Source organism: Drosophila albomicans, chromosome X (genome assembly GCF_009650485.2).
Source record: "Drosophila albomicans strain 15112-1751.03 chromosome X, ASM965048v2, whole genome shotgun sequence".
Taxonomy (NCBI): domain Eukaryota; kingdom Metazoa; phylum Arthropoda; class Insecta; order Diptera; family Drosophilidae; genus Drosophila; species Drosophila albomicans.
In genome coordinates this window covers 12,745,496-12,761,867 of record NC_047627.2, presented here as the reverse complement: position 1 = coordinate 12,761,867, position 16,372 = coordinate 12,745,496, and the positions used below count along the sequence as shown (strand labels likewise).

General features: G+C 39.8%; 1 protein-coding gene across 4 annotated transcripts in view; it reads right to left on the bottom strand.

The window, feature by feature from the left end:
* Nucleotides 1-16,372, bottom strand: part of LOC117570989 (histone deacetylase 4) — a 29,997-nt gene that overhangs the window by 2,938 nt on the left and 10,687 nt on the right. The window contains exons 3-10 of one of the 4 annotated variants that reach the window (XM_034253328.2): nucleotides 15,285-15,394; nucleotides 7,989-8,096; nucleotides 6,532-6,756; nucleotides 6,374-6,447; nucleotides 6,155-6,285; nucleotides 4,581-4,724; nucleotides 2,153-3,114; nucleotides 65-1,225 (exon numbers count right to left, since the gene is read on the bottom strand). In XM_034253328.2, coding sequence (XP_034109219.1) covers nucleotides 65-1,225; nucleotides 2,153-3,114; nucleotides 4,581-4,724; nucleotides 6,155-6,285; nucleotides 6,374-6,447; nucleotides 6,532-6,756; nucleotides 7,989-8,096; nucleotides 15,285-15,394 — 2,915 coding nt within the window. Of the gene's footprint in view, nucleotides 1-64; nucleotides 1,226-2,152; nucleotides 3,115-4,580; nucleotides 4,725-6,154; nucleotides 6,286-6,373; nucleotides 6,448-6,531; nucleotides 6,757-7,988; nucleotides 8,097-9,348; nucleotides 9,372-15,284; nucleotides 15,395-16,372 lie in introns of those variants that run through there. The other 3 variants (XM_034254149.2, XM_034254991.2, XM_034255829.2) reach the window with 3 other exon arrangements.

The following is a 16,372-nucleotide window of genomic DNA, read 5'->3' as shown; positions in this document are numbered from 1 at the left end:
AGGTAGAAACGAAACCACAATTAGAGATCGAGCATTAATAGTTATTCAAAAGTCAACTTCTTACCCAGTCAACGATGAGGATGCGCTTCATTTCGGGCACGCGTTGACGCAACAGTTTCGCCGCAATGGCGATCGAGTTGAAGAAACAGAAGCCCATGGCTAGATTGGCCTCGGCATGATGGCCAGGCGGACGGACGACGGCGAAACCGTTGCGCAGATCACCCTTGGCCGTCTTGAAGGCCAAATCGATGACACACCCGGCGGCCATGCGAGCTGCCGTCGCCGTGTGCATCTCATTCCAGGTGGTATCCAGATCGACGCCAACGCCGCCGCACGACAAGCGCACAAAGCTCGCGGACAACGCTGACTCGAGTTTGGGACGACTCAGCTGACCCTGATTCGAGCCAAAGAGCATCGCATGCGCCTCCGTGTGCACCGTCTGGAGCTCCTCCTGCGTGGCCTTGCGTGCTCGCAAGCGATCACAACGCTTCACCAGATCCGTTTCGTTGAGACGCGCCCAGACGCTCTGCAGGCGGCCGCTGTGCTCGGGATGCGGGGCATTGTCGCCACAGCTGCAGGTGTGCTTCAGCATCAGCGGATCGTAGGCGAGACCCGTAGTGATGCGTTTGTGCGGCGAGGCGCTCTCCACGACCAGCTGCTGTTGCTGCTGGCGCAGCTGGGCGGCATAGGCGCTGCCCAGCAGATGACGCTTGTGCGGCAACGTTAGATTCACGGGCGGTATGTGATCGGCCGACGATGATGTCGCTATCGGTGTCGGCTGCTGACCGGTGTCCGGTATTTGGCTGAGACCGTGCGGTCCCAGTGGCACCAGCGGACTGCTCAGGGTGCGCGACAGCGGACGCAACAGTCCCTTGGCCTCCTGCAGATAGAGCAGCTCGCGCTGCTGCTGCAGATACTCCTGATCCCGTTGCTTGCTCGACTTGCCGCCGACGCCCACTCGATACGAGTCAGCAGCGGCGACTGCAGCGGCCAAGGCGTCGGGCAGATTCTGTGAGGTGCTGGTGGCAATGGTGCTCGTGAGCACCGTTTTGGGCGGTTTCTTCTTGTCGGTGAGATCCATCACCTCGGCAGCCGTGTCGTCCTCCTCCTCGCGCAGCTGCGGCTCACGACTGGCAACGGCTGCGGCGGCGGCTCCGCTGCGCGTCAGCACCGTTTGCCGCAGTTTCTGGGTGAGCACCTGATGCTCATACGCCTGGCGTTCCGCCTGCAAAGCGTAAACAGGGAAATGATGGTTATGATGTGTTCCGGAAATTTAAAACAATCTTAACCTGAGAGCGACAATAACAAGTGTTGTCACAAAAGCAATTATATATTATCTAGTCTCTGCGATCAATTTAAACAGACAGAAGGACGGACATACATTAATCGAATGTTTTACAATTGACTTTATCTCACACTGCCCGAAGCACAGGATTAAATGTAAGCGCTCCCTTGGAGAAAATCTGTATGTCAACAACTGAAGAGCCAGCTGTTTGCGCTGAACCCTTCATTCTGTTTAGGGAGCGAGGCATCCCTAAAATCTCTGGTTTTAGGGCTACCAAGTGTAAAGCACAAGCAACATGAGATACTTCCCGAGGGGCCGCAATCAAGTACCAGGACGGGCATACGTCAGCGGACACCTGGCTCCCATGGTAACTTCTAAACAAACAGACAGACCAACAGACATTACTATATCGTCGCTGATCAGGAATATAGACAGACATTATTCGAATGTTTTACAGTTGACTTTATCTGTGTCCGAAGCACAGAATTCAAATTAAGCGCCCCCTTGGAGAATCTCTGTAGGTCAACAACTGAAGAGCCAGCTGTTTGCGTTGAACCCTTCATTCTGTGTAGGGAGCGAGGCCTCCCTAAAATCTCTGCGGATCTCTGGTTTTAGGGCTACCATGTGTAAAGCACAAGCAACACGAGATACTTCCCGAGGGACCGCAACCAAATACCAGGACGAATATATGTCAGCGGGCACCTGGCTCCCATGGTACAGGAAAACCTCCGGTACCCTTCCAGTAACCCTTCCCGAAAACCTTCGGTAAGCAATTAACTCCAAACAAACGGACAGACAAACAGACATTACTATATCGTCGCTGATCAGGAATATGTATAGACTTTTCCTGGGGTTTGGGCAACTTACCTCGCTGTTCTCGTAGTGCGTCTGCGCCACATTCAGTTGCCCCGCGCCCGTCAGCATCGGATGCCCCAGGGGCAACGGAGCGGACTGTGTGCGTCCCAGCGGACGGTGTCCCTGCTTGTGCAGATGCACCTGGGCCACCTGTGCGTCCGTGATGGGCACATGACCGCCATGCGGATGTCCGTGCGTGTGTGCGTTGTGCTGCTGCTGATGCCCGTAGAGTGTGGCGGCGTGGGCGTGGCTGTGGCTATGACTGTGACTGTTTGTGGGCGGCAAATTGCCAGCGGCGGCAGCGGCCGCAGCCACAGCCGCATGCAGATTGACCGCCGAGGCGCCAGTGACACCAGCCACACCGCTCAACTGCTGCATGTAGGACGAGGAAGAGGACAGTATGGTGGAGGCGGCATGGGCTTGCGGCGGTGCCACATCGCCCACAAGCGAGGCCTGCGACGAGGATGTCGATGTGGCCGATGCCGAACGCACCACAGGCGACGGTTGCGGCGCAATTCCCGTGGCGGGCATCATGGCCAACGGTGGCCCTGCCGCCGCCTGACGACCGAAGGGCATCGACAATGGACTGTAGTAGGTGGGCGGTGTGCCGACAACGCCGCCAACGACCGGCGGCGGTGCACCGCCGGCTGCAGATGCGCCCGCTGCTGCAGCGGCTGCCGCGGCGGCGGCCGCATGCTGACGCAGTTGAGCGAAAATGGCATAGTTGGTCTGGCCCGCCTGCGATTGATTGGTTAAATGCGGTCGACCCAGCGAGATGTTCGGCAGCGAGGGTGAACTGAACAGCGGCAGATCGTTGATGTTGCTCCGCTGTCCCGGCTGGTATTGGCTGCCCTCCTCGTTCTCCTCCTGGATGGGAGCGCTGGTCGGTGAGCCGCGACTCCCCACCACGCCCACCGACAGCGATGTGGACGAGGGCGGCGAATTGGGTCCCGAGTCCGGCGTGCTGTTGCAGTCTGCGAATGAAGGAGGTGACACGGACGACATTAGAATCGATCAGTCGCGGTGATGCTGGAATGGCGAGTGTTTAATGTGGTGAAGGCGGCTCGAAATGGGGAGAAGATGGAGTAGGTAAGGTATTAAGGGAGCGATATTAAGATAAAGGAAGAGAAAAATGAATGTGAAAGTAGTAGTAGATGAAAAAGAAAGGGGCGAACGAATAGAAGCGGAAGTCGATGAAAGGAAAAACAAGAGAGAAATTTCATAAGGTTACAGGAAGGAAAAGGATGCAAGAAAAAGAGAAATGTTGGGTTCTAAAAGTAGAGAGTACATTGTGATGTTATACGAGTGAAAGTAGAGTGAGGAGAAGAAAAATATTTAATTTATAAATGAAAGAGTAACAGAGTAAAGACGTAATATAAAAAGGGGTATGAACAGGAGGGTATAAATAGGAGAGCGATCAGAGAGAAAAGTGGAGAAAAAACGAAAAAGAAATCCGGAAGCAGATCAAAGAGTAGACGAACGAAAAGAAGAGGGAGTAGATGAGGGGATTAACAAAAGAAATAGATTAGATGAGCTAAAGGAAAAAAAAGGAGTAAGAAAAAGTAAAACATTTGGTTCAAAAATAAAGAGTAGATGAGAAAAAGAGGAAGTAGATAGAGCGAAGAGAAGAGAACGTTAAGACAGGAGCAAAGAAAGAAGTTTTGAGATGGGGATTCAAATAATGAATGTAGGTGAGTTGTACAAGGAAGAAGCGGAAGACGCGCAGCTTTGGTCATGCAGCGTAGCATTAGGCAGCCAGCAATGACAGCGGAGTTAATGTTGAGGTTAGGTTCTAGTTAATACACATAAAAGAGCGGAGGCAAGGAACAAGGTTTACTTTAAACAAAAACAACAGCAATTATAACAACAGAAATGACAATAAAAATATATAAATACAATAGCAACAAGAATCGAAAAAAAAACGTAACAAAAGTCGGCAATATAAAGATCCAACATAAGGACAATTATAATCCTTACCATCGAAATTTGTGTTCTTATTTATGTGTATGTGTGTGTGTGTGAGAGACGGGGATATCTTTTTAACAGAAATTCGTCTAATTGCGTCTCTTCAGAGCAGTAGAATGGGTCACGCACTCCAAAGAATGGTGATAATCCATTGAGACAGACGGACGGGCGGACTTATGGACAGACAGACAGTCTAACTGTATGAACACTGACCCAGCGTTGACCTTCCCGCATTGCTTTCTTCTTTCAACATTTATGTAATTGACTCAATTTCCATTTCCACTCTCGTCATGGATTCCACCAAAACAAAGCGCGTTCCAAGCGGTTTCAAGCGGTTGATACCGCCTCTCTACCGATCGTTGCCCGTGGGATTTTTTTTGGATAATAGTCATCTCGAATGCTTATGAATGTGTGTTGATGTGTGTGTGTGTGTGTGTGTGTTGCGAACTTGTTGTACACAAATTGTTATACTTACTTGTGAGAACCGAGTTCTTTTGATGTCTACGATGAGCCTGGAGCAACCGCTCGTGACGTCTCGCCCCCGCTGGGCCGCCGATGCGAGCCTTCCGCTCGATCACGCTCTGCTTTAGCCGTATCTTCAGCAGGTTCGGCTCCGATGCTGTTCACACAATGGGTTAGTGCATGTTCAGGTTGGAGTTTAATTATTGTATATATATAGTAGTATATCATATAGTATAGTGTGTTTGTTCTAGTTGGGGTGGTCGTAGAAGGGTCGGTTGCCTGATCTAGGCTGAAGACTTGATTGAAATCTGCTCCTGTAACTTAGTTTTTTTCATGCAACTTGTTTCAGTCTTAAAATGATCCCTAGACCAGTTATGTTGTGTTTCTATTATTGTGATATATTTTATTTTAAAACGAACTCTGGATGTCAGCTAGGTTCTGTTCCTATTATGATATATTCAGTCTTAAAATGATCCCTAGACCAGTTATGTTGTGTTACCTATAAGATATATTCAGTCTTAAAACGGATCCTAAATATGTCCTATGTTCTATTCCTATAAAGACATATTCATATATTCAGTCTTAAAGCGATCCCAAAATCTGACCAATGCGTTGTTCCTATTATGATATATTCAGTTTTAAAGTGATCCCTAGACCAGTTATGTTGTGTTCCTATTATTGTAATGTATTCTATTTTAAAACGAACCCTGGATGTCAACTAGGTTCTGTTCCTATTATGATATATTCAGTCTTAAAATGATCCCTAGACCAGTTATGTTGTGTTCCCTATAAGATATATTCAGTCTTAAAACGGATCCTAAATATGTCCTATGTTCTATTCCTATAAAGATATATTCATATATTCAGTCTTAACACGACCCCTAGACCAGTTTTGTTGTGTTCCTAATATATTCAGTCTTAAAACGAACCTTAGATCTGAGCAATGTCTTGTTCCCATTATGAGACATTCATTATTTTATATTCGCATTGTTGTGTTAATCTTGTTATGAAAGATTGCTTTTATAAACAAGAAAATCTGCTGACAAAATTCCTAACTATTTCTTGGAAAAATTAATAATCGTCCAGTTGTAATATCCGTTAGCTAATCTATAAAAAATTCTGATTCATAATTTATCACTTTTAGCTACGCTTTTAAACTAACTAGACGATCTCTCTATGATAATATATTTTTACAATTCTATGTCAAGCTTGGATTTTCATTAATATTTTATATTATATTCATTTTTTTATTTTTATTTTTTGATTATTTTCATTATCTTATTGAAATGCATTTTCTTCTATAGCTACGTTTTTCTATCTTCTATTCATGACTTAGCTCAACAAGTTTTTCTGTCTTCTGTAAAAGTTTTTGTTCTTTTTTTTTTGTGTTTAGTATTCAAACGTGAGATGCAATTGACAACACTAGAAACGCCAAGCAGCGGCAGAGACTTAACACTAAGTTAGTTAACGTGGCTGCGCAAAAAAAAGAGCTCTTAGCGGGTGGCGACGTCACACAGTTCGAGTACATGCGTAGGCAATGCAGGGGGGACAGGGGGAAGAGGGGGCACAGGGGAGAGGTTGACTTACCCGTCTTGCGCAGCGGAAAATCAGATTCATATTTGAGCAGTGAGGGAGGCGGCTGAGGTATTTTATAAGGATGTGCACTTGTTACCGTCCCCGCTGGTAGCGATTCACCCGAGGAGCTCTTCACCACACCGCTGCAGAGAAAGAGACAGAAAGAGAGAGAGAGAAGGAAATGATGAGAATTATATTAGAGAGAGAGTTAGGGCAAAGCTTAATGCTTACCGATTGCGATAGGGCGATGTTGTTGTTGTGCCATTTGGTGCCACCGCCTGCGACTTGCGGCTCATGAGAAAGCACTACACGAAACAAGAGAGAGAGAAAGGGAGAAAGAAAGAGTGAGATGGATACAAAGAGAGACAACTTGTTGCTATGGTAGTTACACTGAGAATCTGTTTGACTTCGGGACTCGCATTGGCGCTGCAATTCTCCTTGCGCTTCATCACTTCTCGTTCCCTTCGCTCCCGCTGCTGTTGTTGTTGCTGCTGCTGTTGTTGTTGTTGTTGCTGCTGCTGCTGCTGGCGATGCTGCTCCTCAACAGCAGCGGCGGCCGTAACCATGCTCTGTTCCCGCAATTCCTGGAAAGCGCCATGTGAATGCACCGCAAACTGAATAAATTACAGTAAGTTCGAGAGAATTTGTTTGTTGTTGTTTGGGGCCATAGAAATAACTTTAATATTTTTCATCGTCGTTGTCGTTGTTACTGTTGTTGGTCTGTTGCTGGTCAGTTGCTGCTGCTGCTGTGTTAGTCATCATCGATGGCTGGGCGGCACTTCCGGCCAAGCGCCGGGCAACATGATAATTTATTTTTGTTTTTTTTTTTGCTGCCCACGCGACGCGACAACACACGCCGCAGCAATAACAACAAGCTACAGTCGAGTCTGCTCGACTGTGGGATACTTGCACATTACATTTTTAATAAAAATATTTCATTTTCGTTCGAATATACCAATAAACTAAAGGGTATATATGGTATATCATTTAAAATATACCAAAGAATAAAAAACATACCATGGAGTACAAAATATACCATAGAGTACAAAATATACCATAGAGTACAAAATATACCATCATATACCAAAGCAATTTCTTGAATTCTATGACGGTTTTTATCTGATCGCACTAAAAATACAAATAAAAACAACATTGACTAGTCGACTCTTTGATACTCTAATAAATGCTTTTTCATAAATAATTTTATGATCCTAGCTCTCTGAAACTAACCGTAATGCTTATGCAGCGCTTTTAATAATTTCTTTCTTAGTTTGTTTTTTGATATTCCTTTCTATACTTGTTTGTTTTCTTTAATATCATACTTTTACTTTATAGCGAAAATATTTATCTTTCACAAACTTTGTGAGTTTACATTGGAAAATGAAAATTTAACATTTTAGAATCTGATTAAAAACGAAAATATTTGCAATATTTTAAGTATTGTAACCAATAAGTATTATAAGCAAGTTATTCTTTAAAATGATCAGACAAACATGGTTATATCGTAGTTATGCATTTGTGATTTTAACATTTGTTTGCCACTTAAATATATCCATTTAAATTTCAACTGTATCGGGTATAAAAAGATCGACATTGACTACAAAAACATCACGCAAAACAGAACAGAACAGAACAGAATAGCAATAGACGCAGACGCAGACGTTGACGATGTTTTCGTCGCTGTCGTCGTCTTCAGCTTCATCGACACGAAGATCCTCAAGATTTTGTTTTGTTTTTTTGATTAGTGAATAGTTGTGATTCGCGTTCGTTATTCTTGATTCGTGAATTGCGAATTGCGAATTACGAATTACGAATAGCGAATATGGTTGTCGCTTCGCCTACTCACATGATATTTGTGCTCCAGTTGCATTTTATGCTCCAGTTCCATTTGCTTCGTCTGCTCCTGATACGTGTGGAACAGACGCTGTTTCTGCAGCTCCTGACTCTTCTTCAGCTGCAACAACAGAGACAAGACAAATACACCCATATAAATAAATCATAAATACATATACATATATACGATGTTTATAAAGACAGACGAAACGTTTAGACAATGTGAAAGGGAGGGAGAGATGTGAGAGCGAGAGAGAGTGAGTCGAAAGAGAGACAACGAGAGCGCGAATGTCGCGTGGGCAGCTTGTTGTGAATAATCATCAGAGAAATATCTCACATCCTCTTTCTCCTCGCATTGCCCACAAATGTGACACACTGCCAATTGCTTGGATGATTCGGCTTTCATCAAATTGATTCACTTGTCAGGCAATTTGTTAACATATCAGCGTAGAGACCCAAAACAAATCGGAGTTCAATATTATTGATTTATATTTTTTAATAATAATCGATCGATGGGTCAACGAGTAGGAAATTCTTCTAAACAATCGTTGTAGGGTAATGATAAACAAAAAAAACATCTTTCAATATGAGTAAATTACACATTTTGATACAATCACCATTAGTTTTCTTGGAAAAAGTTAATTATATATTGACGTGATAAGTGGGAACTACAAGCTATTCTAAAGCAGTTGAACTTCTATGCAAAATTCTGTATTCTTCTGAATAATTCTGGAACCGGAACTAATATAATATATGTATAATATGTATCAAAAGTGTTTTTTTTTTTGTAGAGCTCATGTAACTTTACCGATGATGAAAATGTTTCCATAAAAGCTAAATATTAACTCATTAGCAATGCCATATTTTTATGCAATTTTAATTGCTCGATAAAGAAATGAAAATTTATAACGTTTTTATTCAACAATTTAATTTTAGACTTTCTCAAGTATTCATCATTCTTATGGCAAGTTCACGTTTTATTTGTGGCCACCATTTGGAATTTCCGAGTTTTATGCGTCGAAAATAAACATAACGTGGACCACTGCAAAAGGGCGCCGGCCAATTAGATTTATGAATCACTGTGCGCTTGTGGATGTTGTTGTTGTTGTTGATGTTGTGAACGCTAGCTAGCTGACTAGTTGGACAGTAGTTCACAGTTAACGAAATGAATTAGCAAAACGAAAAGCAAATCACGCGTCACAAATTGTCAGAGATCATAAATTGATGATTGCTGTAACTGTTGGTGTTGTTATTCTTGTTGTTTTTCTTCTTCTTGACGCTCTCTCGCTGTCGATCTCCATCTCTCTCTCTATCTCATACACACACCCAACACATGGGCGCTCTCTTGTTTGGTGGCACCCGCTCTTACGTACATGCTGCTGATATGTTTCCATGACCTTAACGCGCGACGCTTAGTCGCACATACACACAAACACACACACACACACACGCACACAGTGAAGTGCGAGAGAGCCAAAGAGAGGCTATGAAACGTTTGTGTTATTTGTTGTTGGTTTGTTTTCTAATTGGTTTTTCGATTGTATATGTGAATGTGTTGTAGTTCTTTGTGTTATTATTATTTTTGTTGGCAGGCACTTTTCATAAGCTTTTTTGTATTCACAGCTTTTGGGCAAAAATTGGAAGAAAAAAGATCACACACATCAAAAAACAAAAATAAAATAAAAAATTAATAGAAAAAACTACTCAGAACTGTTCACTAATAAATAATCTGTAGAAATATGCGCAGCTTTTAGCTTTTTTTTGTTTTTTGTTTGTTTTACTGTTGCTTCTTGTGTTCTTCCATTTCTCATTCTTATTGTAAATTATGCGATTTGTTGTAGTTTTGCTTTTTGACTGACTTTGATTTTTCACAACGAAACGAAACGAAACGATGAGCGACGCGCGACGAGAGACGAGGCGAAACACACTGCTAGCTAGAATTGTTAGCTCAAATTCGTTTAGTTTGATTCCAATTGGATTTGAACGTTCCAATTTGAATTGATATTGCTATTAACTGTGCGGTATGACCGCTGCGGTGGCGTCGTTTTTCGGTTGCCTTTGCATTCGTTGGACGCGCTTTCATTTCAGTTTCACTCTAGCGACTGGCAAACTGGCGCAAAAATCAAATATAAACACAAATTTAGATACAGTTATACACGTTTGCTTTATCTATCGGACGTATCGCACTCACCAACACACACACACACACACACACGCGAGCGCTCTCTTCGGCGTCTATCTCTCGCACGCGTTCTCTCTTCTTTAGTGTCCCTCTCGCATGGTCAGTGCGACGGCAGACAAACGGGCATTCATCGTTAAAGGCGTTCACTCACACAATGCAGCCGCACACACACACACACACACTCACATGCATTCACAATAAGAATTCTTCGAAACTGTAAATGCACCTGACTTTAACAGCAGCAGAATCATCCTCCACTCTGTATTTAACCCACCGATAGACTTCTCATCTCACCCGCCCCTCCCACAACACATTTGCCTTGCACAACGTATTCACCAGTTGCTGCTGCTCTGCTCTGCTTTGCTCTGCTGCTGGCTTTGGCCAATGCTATAATTACCAAAGGCCTGTGCTATAATTATAGCGTGGGCCAAAGACAACACAACACAACACAACACAGGCACGCCCATAAAAATAGATAGACCCCTGCCCAAGTTGCCCAAGATAATTATAAAATGAAGTAACGCCAATTCGAAATTCTAATACGAATGAATGATGATAATGCTAATGTCTATGACATTGGTAATTCAAAGACTAATGCTAATGGTAATGTTGATTGAAATTACCATACTTTTGATAATTCTAATACTAATGCTAATGATGATACTAATACTTATGCTTATTGTAATCTAACCACAATCTATGATAATGTTAATGAGTTCGTAATTAATTAATTAACAACTATTAATGTTAGTAAGTTTTACAAACACTAACAACAAAATCAATTAAATGCCAATAATATTCCTGCAAATGTTTTTTACAACTAATGAGTTGAACAAGCAAAATAATAATAATTCTGCTAAGCCTTGTTCCTAGTAAATTTAATATGGTAATTTTAATGAGAGCACTGTTGGGACTACCAATTATTATAAACATTTCATAACTCCTAGCAAAATAGGAATAGCAATGATATCTGAAATTTGTATTTCATAATGATAATGCTAATGTTAATGATGATTCCAATGCCAATATTAATGAGCAAAGTGTTATAGCAAAGATTAACTTGAAGGGGTAAATTCAAATAAAATTACTAATTAAACTCGAGTGAATTAGTTAATAATAATACCAATGAGAAATAATTTCGTTAGTTCCTTAACTAGGGTTAAATCAAACTGTTTAATATAAATGAGAAAACCAATGAAACTCGAATGAATTAGTTAATGATTATGCGAATGGTAATTCCAATATCAATGGCAAAAATAAATTGATAATGATAATTTTAAGTGAAGAAATCCAAATGCCAATATTAATGATAAGATTCTTAATGAAACTAGTAATGATAGTTCACATTTTCAATATCAATGGAGAAACTAATGAAATCGTGAATTCTAGTTCGTGATTCACGATAATTTTTAAGTGAAATCCCAATGCAGAATATTAATGAGAAGCATGATAAGATTCTTAATGAAACTAGCAATGATAATTCACATTTCCAATATCAATGAAGAAAGTAATGAAATTGTGAATTATAATTCGCATTTGTATCACAACGATAATTTGAAGTGAAATCCAAATGTCAATATTAATGAGAAACATGATAAGATTCTTAATGAAACTAGTAATGATAGTTCACATTTTCAATATCAATGGAGAACGTAATGAAATCGTGAATTCTAATTCGTAATTCACAATGATAATTTTAAGTGAAATCCAAATGCAGAATATTAATGAGAAGCATGATAAGATTCTTAATGAAACTAGCAATGATAATTCACATTTGCATCTAGATTTTCGGCTCAACTTGGGCGCAATATTTAATTTTCGAATTCCACATTTCTCAACAACAACAATAGCAAGTGAATCATGGCAGTTTGAGTGCACGACGATCTTTCTCTCTGTCTCTCTCTCTCCCTCTACATCTGTCTCGCTCTCTCGCTTATTTGTTCGAAACTATTAACAATCTATTTGGTTCAATCTGGCTACAATTGCACCCTCAATGCCACCCCGCGGCTCGTTGGGTTGCAAGAATTTGTAGCTAATTTACAATTTGCTCGTGCCACAGATTTTTATAAATATCGCAACAAAAGCGAAGAGTGGGTGGAGATGGAGGTTGGTGGAGGGTGGGGAGGGGAGCGTAAGAAGTGAGGCAGAGGATTCTATAAAACACACATATAGCGAGAAGTGATTAGTTTTTGTATTTTTGTTCTATTTTGTAGTACATACTTCTAACGTGCTCTCTCTCGCTCGCACACATGCGGCTAAAGGGGGGGAGGGGGCGTTGTCTCGCTCACGCTTTTGGTATTTTTCTATTTGTGTGTTGGTAAAAATAAAACCCACAGAGTTTATAAAACACAAAAATAAATTCAAAGGAAAAATAAAAATAACAAAACAGCAAAGCGATGGTGGAAGGGGTGTGGTGAGGGGGGGTAGGGGGGTTCACATGTGGGATGTGGAATGGGAATTGTTGAGGCTCTGAAGCTGAGGCAACACTTTAGCAACTACAACAACAACTGCAACAACAACAAAACACTTGAACCAAAAATACGAAAATTCAAAAGAAAACAGAACACGCGTTGCGAGAAAATGCACAAAGTTAAAGCCCAAAAATAAAATCTGGCTATAAATTGTATGCAACAAGGCAACGCCGCATCATCATCACACAGCCACAGAGGCAGGTGGTGGGAGGGGAACGAAGGGGGGCGCAGGGGGGAGGGTGGCTGCACATGTTGCTTTGCCATGAGGTCGACTCCGGCTGCAGTTGCTCATTGGCACAACAAAGTAGTGTGCTCCTCCCCTCCCACTCCCCTCCCCTACCACACTCCACCCCCTTTCACCACTTGGTCCACTCCATCCTCTCTGATTTACAGTGCGCACTAATTGTGCGCACACACTTTGCTCATGCAATATTTGCGGTTCATTTTTGTCTGGCTGCACTGTGCTCTTCTCTCTCTCTCTCTCCCTTTCTCTCTCTTTCCCACTCGGTCTCTGTGTGTATGTTGGCTCGCATTGGATTTTATTTTTAGTACAATCGCCGTTTTATTTTAAAAAAAAATAACACACACACACACAACAACAACAAGAAGAAAAAGAAAACAAAACAAAAAGCGCAAAATACTCATACATATTTTTGTAGAGAAAACAATAAATATAGAATCATTAAGTTGTACACGCGTTTATATTTAGAACCAGAAGAAAACAAGAAATGAAACAACCCCAAACCACATTCAATGCGAATTTACGAATACTCTTCTACTTCTACTACATACTCTTCTACGGAAATCCCAGTGGAGCAGTTCATCGAGGAATTCACTAACTACCTGATAACTATGTGAAACTATTCATTCAAGAAATTCATTTCGTTTCCAATTAATGAAATCTTGTTCCAATAACTAATAACTTCTAAGAAATAAGAATTTCTCTACTGAAATTCTAAATAAATACTAAACCTTTGTTGAACTCTGTAAACATTTCAAATGCTCATTTTGCGTTCATTTATTAATAGTTGTTAATTATGGTTAGCTAATTATAATGGTTGCTAATTTTAAATAAGCTGAATGTTAGCTTATATTATTGGAATCAACACATTTACATATATCATGAATCATTACAGTTGAGAAATGATTAGTCACATACATATCGAAACTATAAAACATAGTTTCAAATTATGATTAAGAACAAGTTAGAAATCAAAAGATATTAATAGAATAGAAAAACAACAATTTAATATTTCCTATGTTCGCATAATTTAGAATCATTTTCCGAGAAATTCTAGAAATCACAGCGAATGCCAAATGATTTATAAACAACAGCATACCTGTTGAAGATTTCAGAGTATTCAAATAGAGAAGGAAGGAAACGCTGCGCTTAAACTGCTGGCAAAATGCGAAATAGCGAATTCGTCTTATAAATAAAACACAACCGCAAAATGAAAAGATACAAGGAAGAATCAGGAAAATAATGAAAAACGATGCGAACTGGAAGATGATGAAGAATTTACTCAATCTTCGCACCACAAAGCAAAGAAACTTCTGTATGGATAACAATGCAATGTAGTGGAAACGATTGACAGACAGATATGAAAAAGAAGAACAGTACAGGCGAACAAAGAAAGAGAGAAACAAAAGGCTCAGGTGGTTGGAAGACTGAAGAAAACGTTGCTGATGTGAATCGATTTATTTCCTATTTCGTATATCATCCAAGGAAAAAAAATATCGAAAAGTAATAGATATCAGAAAAAGATATATAAACAATATTTCTTATTTCGTATAATATCCAATAAACAAAATGTTAAGAACGAAAAGATATGGGAAGAACATATACATATATAAACGATATTTCCTATTTCGTATTTGATCCAACGAAAAAATAATCAACAGGAATATATATGAGGAAAAAGATATACAAATAATATTTCCTATTTTAAACAGAATAGATATTGTAAGAAGATATACATATAAGTGATATTTCCTATTTCGTATTTCAACCAACAAAAAATATTCAAAAGGAACAGATATACAAAGAAGATATATAAGCCATATTTCCTATTTCGTATTTCATACAAGGAAAAAAATATCCAAAAGTAATAGATATCAGAAAAAGATATATAAACAATATTTCTTATTTCGTATAATATCCAATAAATAAAATGTTAAGAACGAAAAGATATGGGAAGAAGATATATATATATATACGATATTTCTTATTTCGCCTTTCATCCAACAACAAAATGTTCAAAAGAAATATATATGGGAAACAGATATATAAACGATATTTCCTATTTGGTATTTAATTCAGCTAAAAAATCTTCAAAAGGAAAAAATTTGCGAAGAAAATATATAAACGATAAGAAAAATGTTCAAAAAGAAAATATATGGGAAGAAGATATATCTAAACGATATTTCCTATTTCGTATTTGATCCAACCAAAAAATAATCAACAGGAATATATATGGGGAAAAGATATACAAATACTATTTCCTATTTTAAAAAGAATATATATTGTAAGAAGATATATAAACCGTATTTCCTATTTCGTATTTCATCCAACAAAAAAATGTGTAACAGAAAAATATATAAGAAGAACATACATAAACTATATACTATATGTTTTAAGGGATTATTTGCGACTCACCTCCAGGATCTGTTGATCAATGTCGACTTGATGAGGCTTAAAGTCGAGCGATAAACTGCTCGGCGTTATGCGCAAATGTCGCTCATCATTTCCGGCTTCCGGCGGCAGATCTGCAAGACAGACAGAAATGTAAACGATAACAGTGAATATAACGTCGTTTAGCAGGGTATTAACCGACTGGGGTTTCACAATGTTTGTTGTTGACAGCATCTCTTAATGAGATTATCAGCTCATTCCATCCACTAGTTGAGTTGCTTTCAAAGTGGACGGCTCATTAAATCAATAGAGATTCAACAAGATTCCGGGTTTGAATTCCAATTATCGATAGCATCGAATAATAGTTAAATATCGAATATCTAGCTGGCTATTAGCTGCCTAAAAATATCCCCTCACAAATGTGTTAATTCTTAATATGATTGTAGCTATTCAATATGATTCATTTCTTTCATATCTAGTATTCTATTAAATACAACAATTAATCGAAAACCGGATATATCGATAGAATAGTCGATTTTCATGTTTCCCTTTATCTATTAAAATTAAACGGATTAGCGATAATGTTCTTTCAACATTTTAGTACGTTTTTTTTAGTATTTTATAAAACTAAAAACAGTCATCGATAGCCCCATATATCGATAAAGTGGTAGATTTTTCTTCCCTTCATGTATTCCACAGTGGAAACATAAAGTACACAACCATTTAAATGATAATTAGAGATATAGGTATTTCAACTTTCTAGTACCTTCTAGAATTTTGTAAAATACAAAAACAGTTATCGATAACCCCATATATCGATAAGCTGTTGAATTTTTCTGCTTCCTTGCATCTATTCTATTCATCAATGTAAACAAAATGCACACAAACATTCCAATAATGATTAGCGATAATCGTGTTTTAACTTTTGAGTGCCTTTTGTATACAATTTGAAATATATGTATGTATAGTATGTACATATGTATGTACGTTAGCCGTATCGATAGCATCACCCCACCACATCGATACGTTGTTAACTATCCCAATTTGCAGCCGTATGGAAAAAAAAACAAACTGAATCCAATAAGAACCAAAAACGAAACTCAACGAACAAG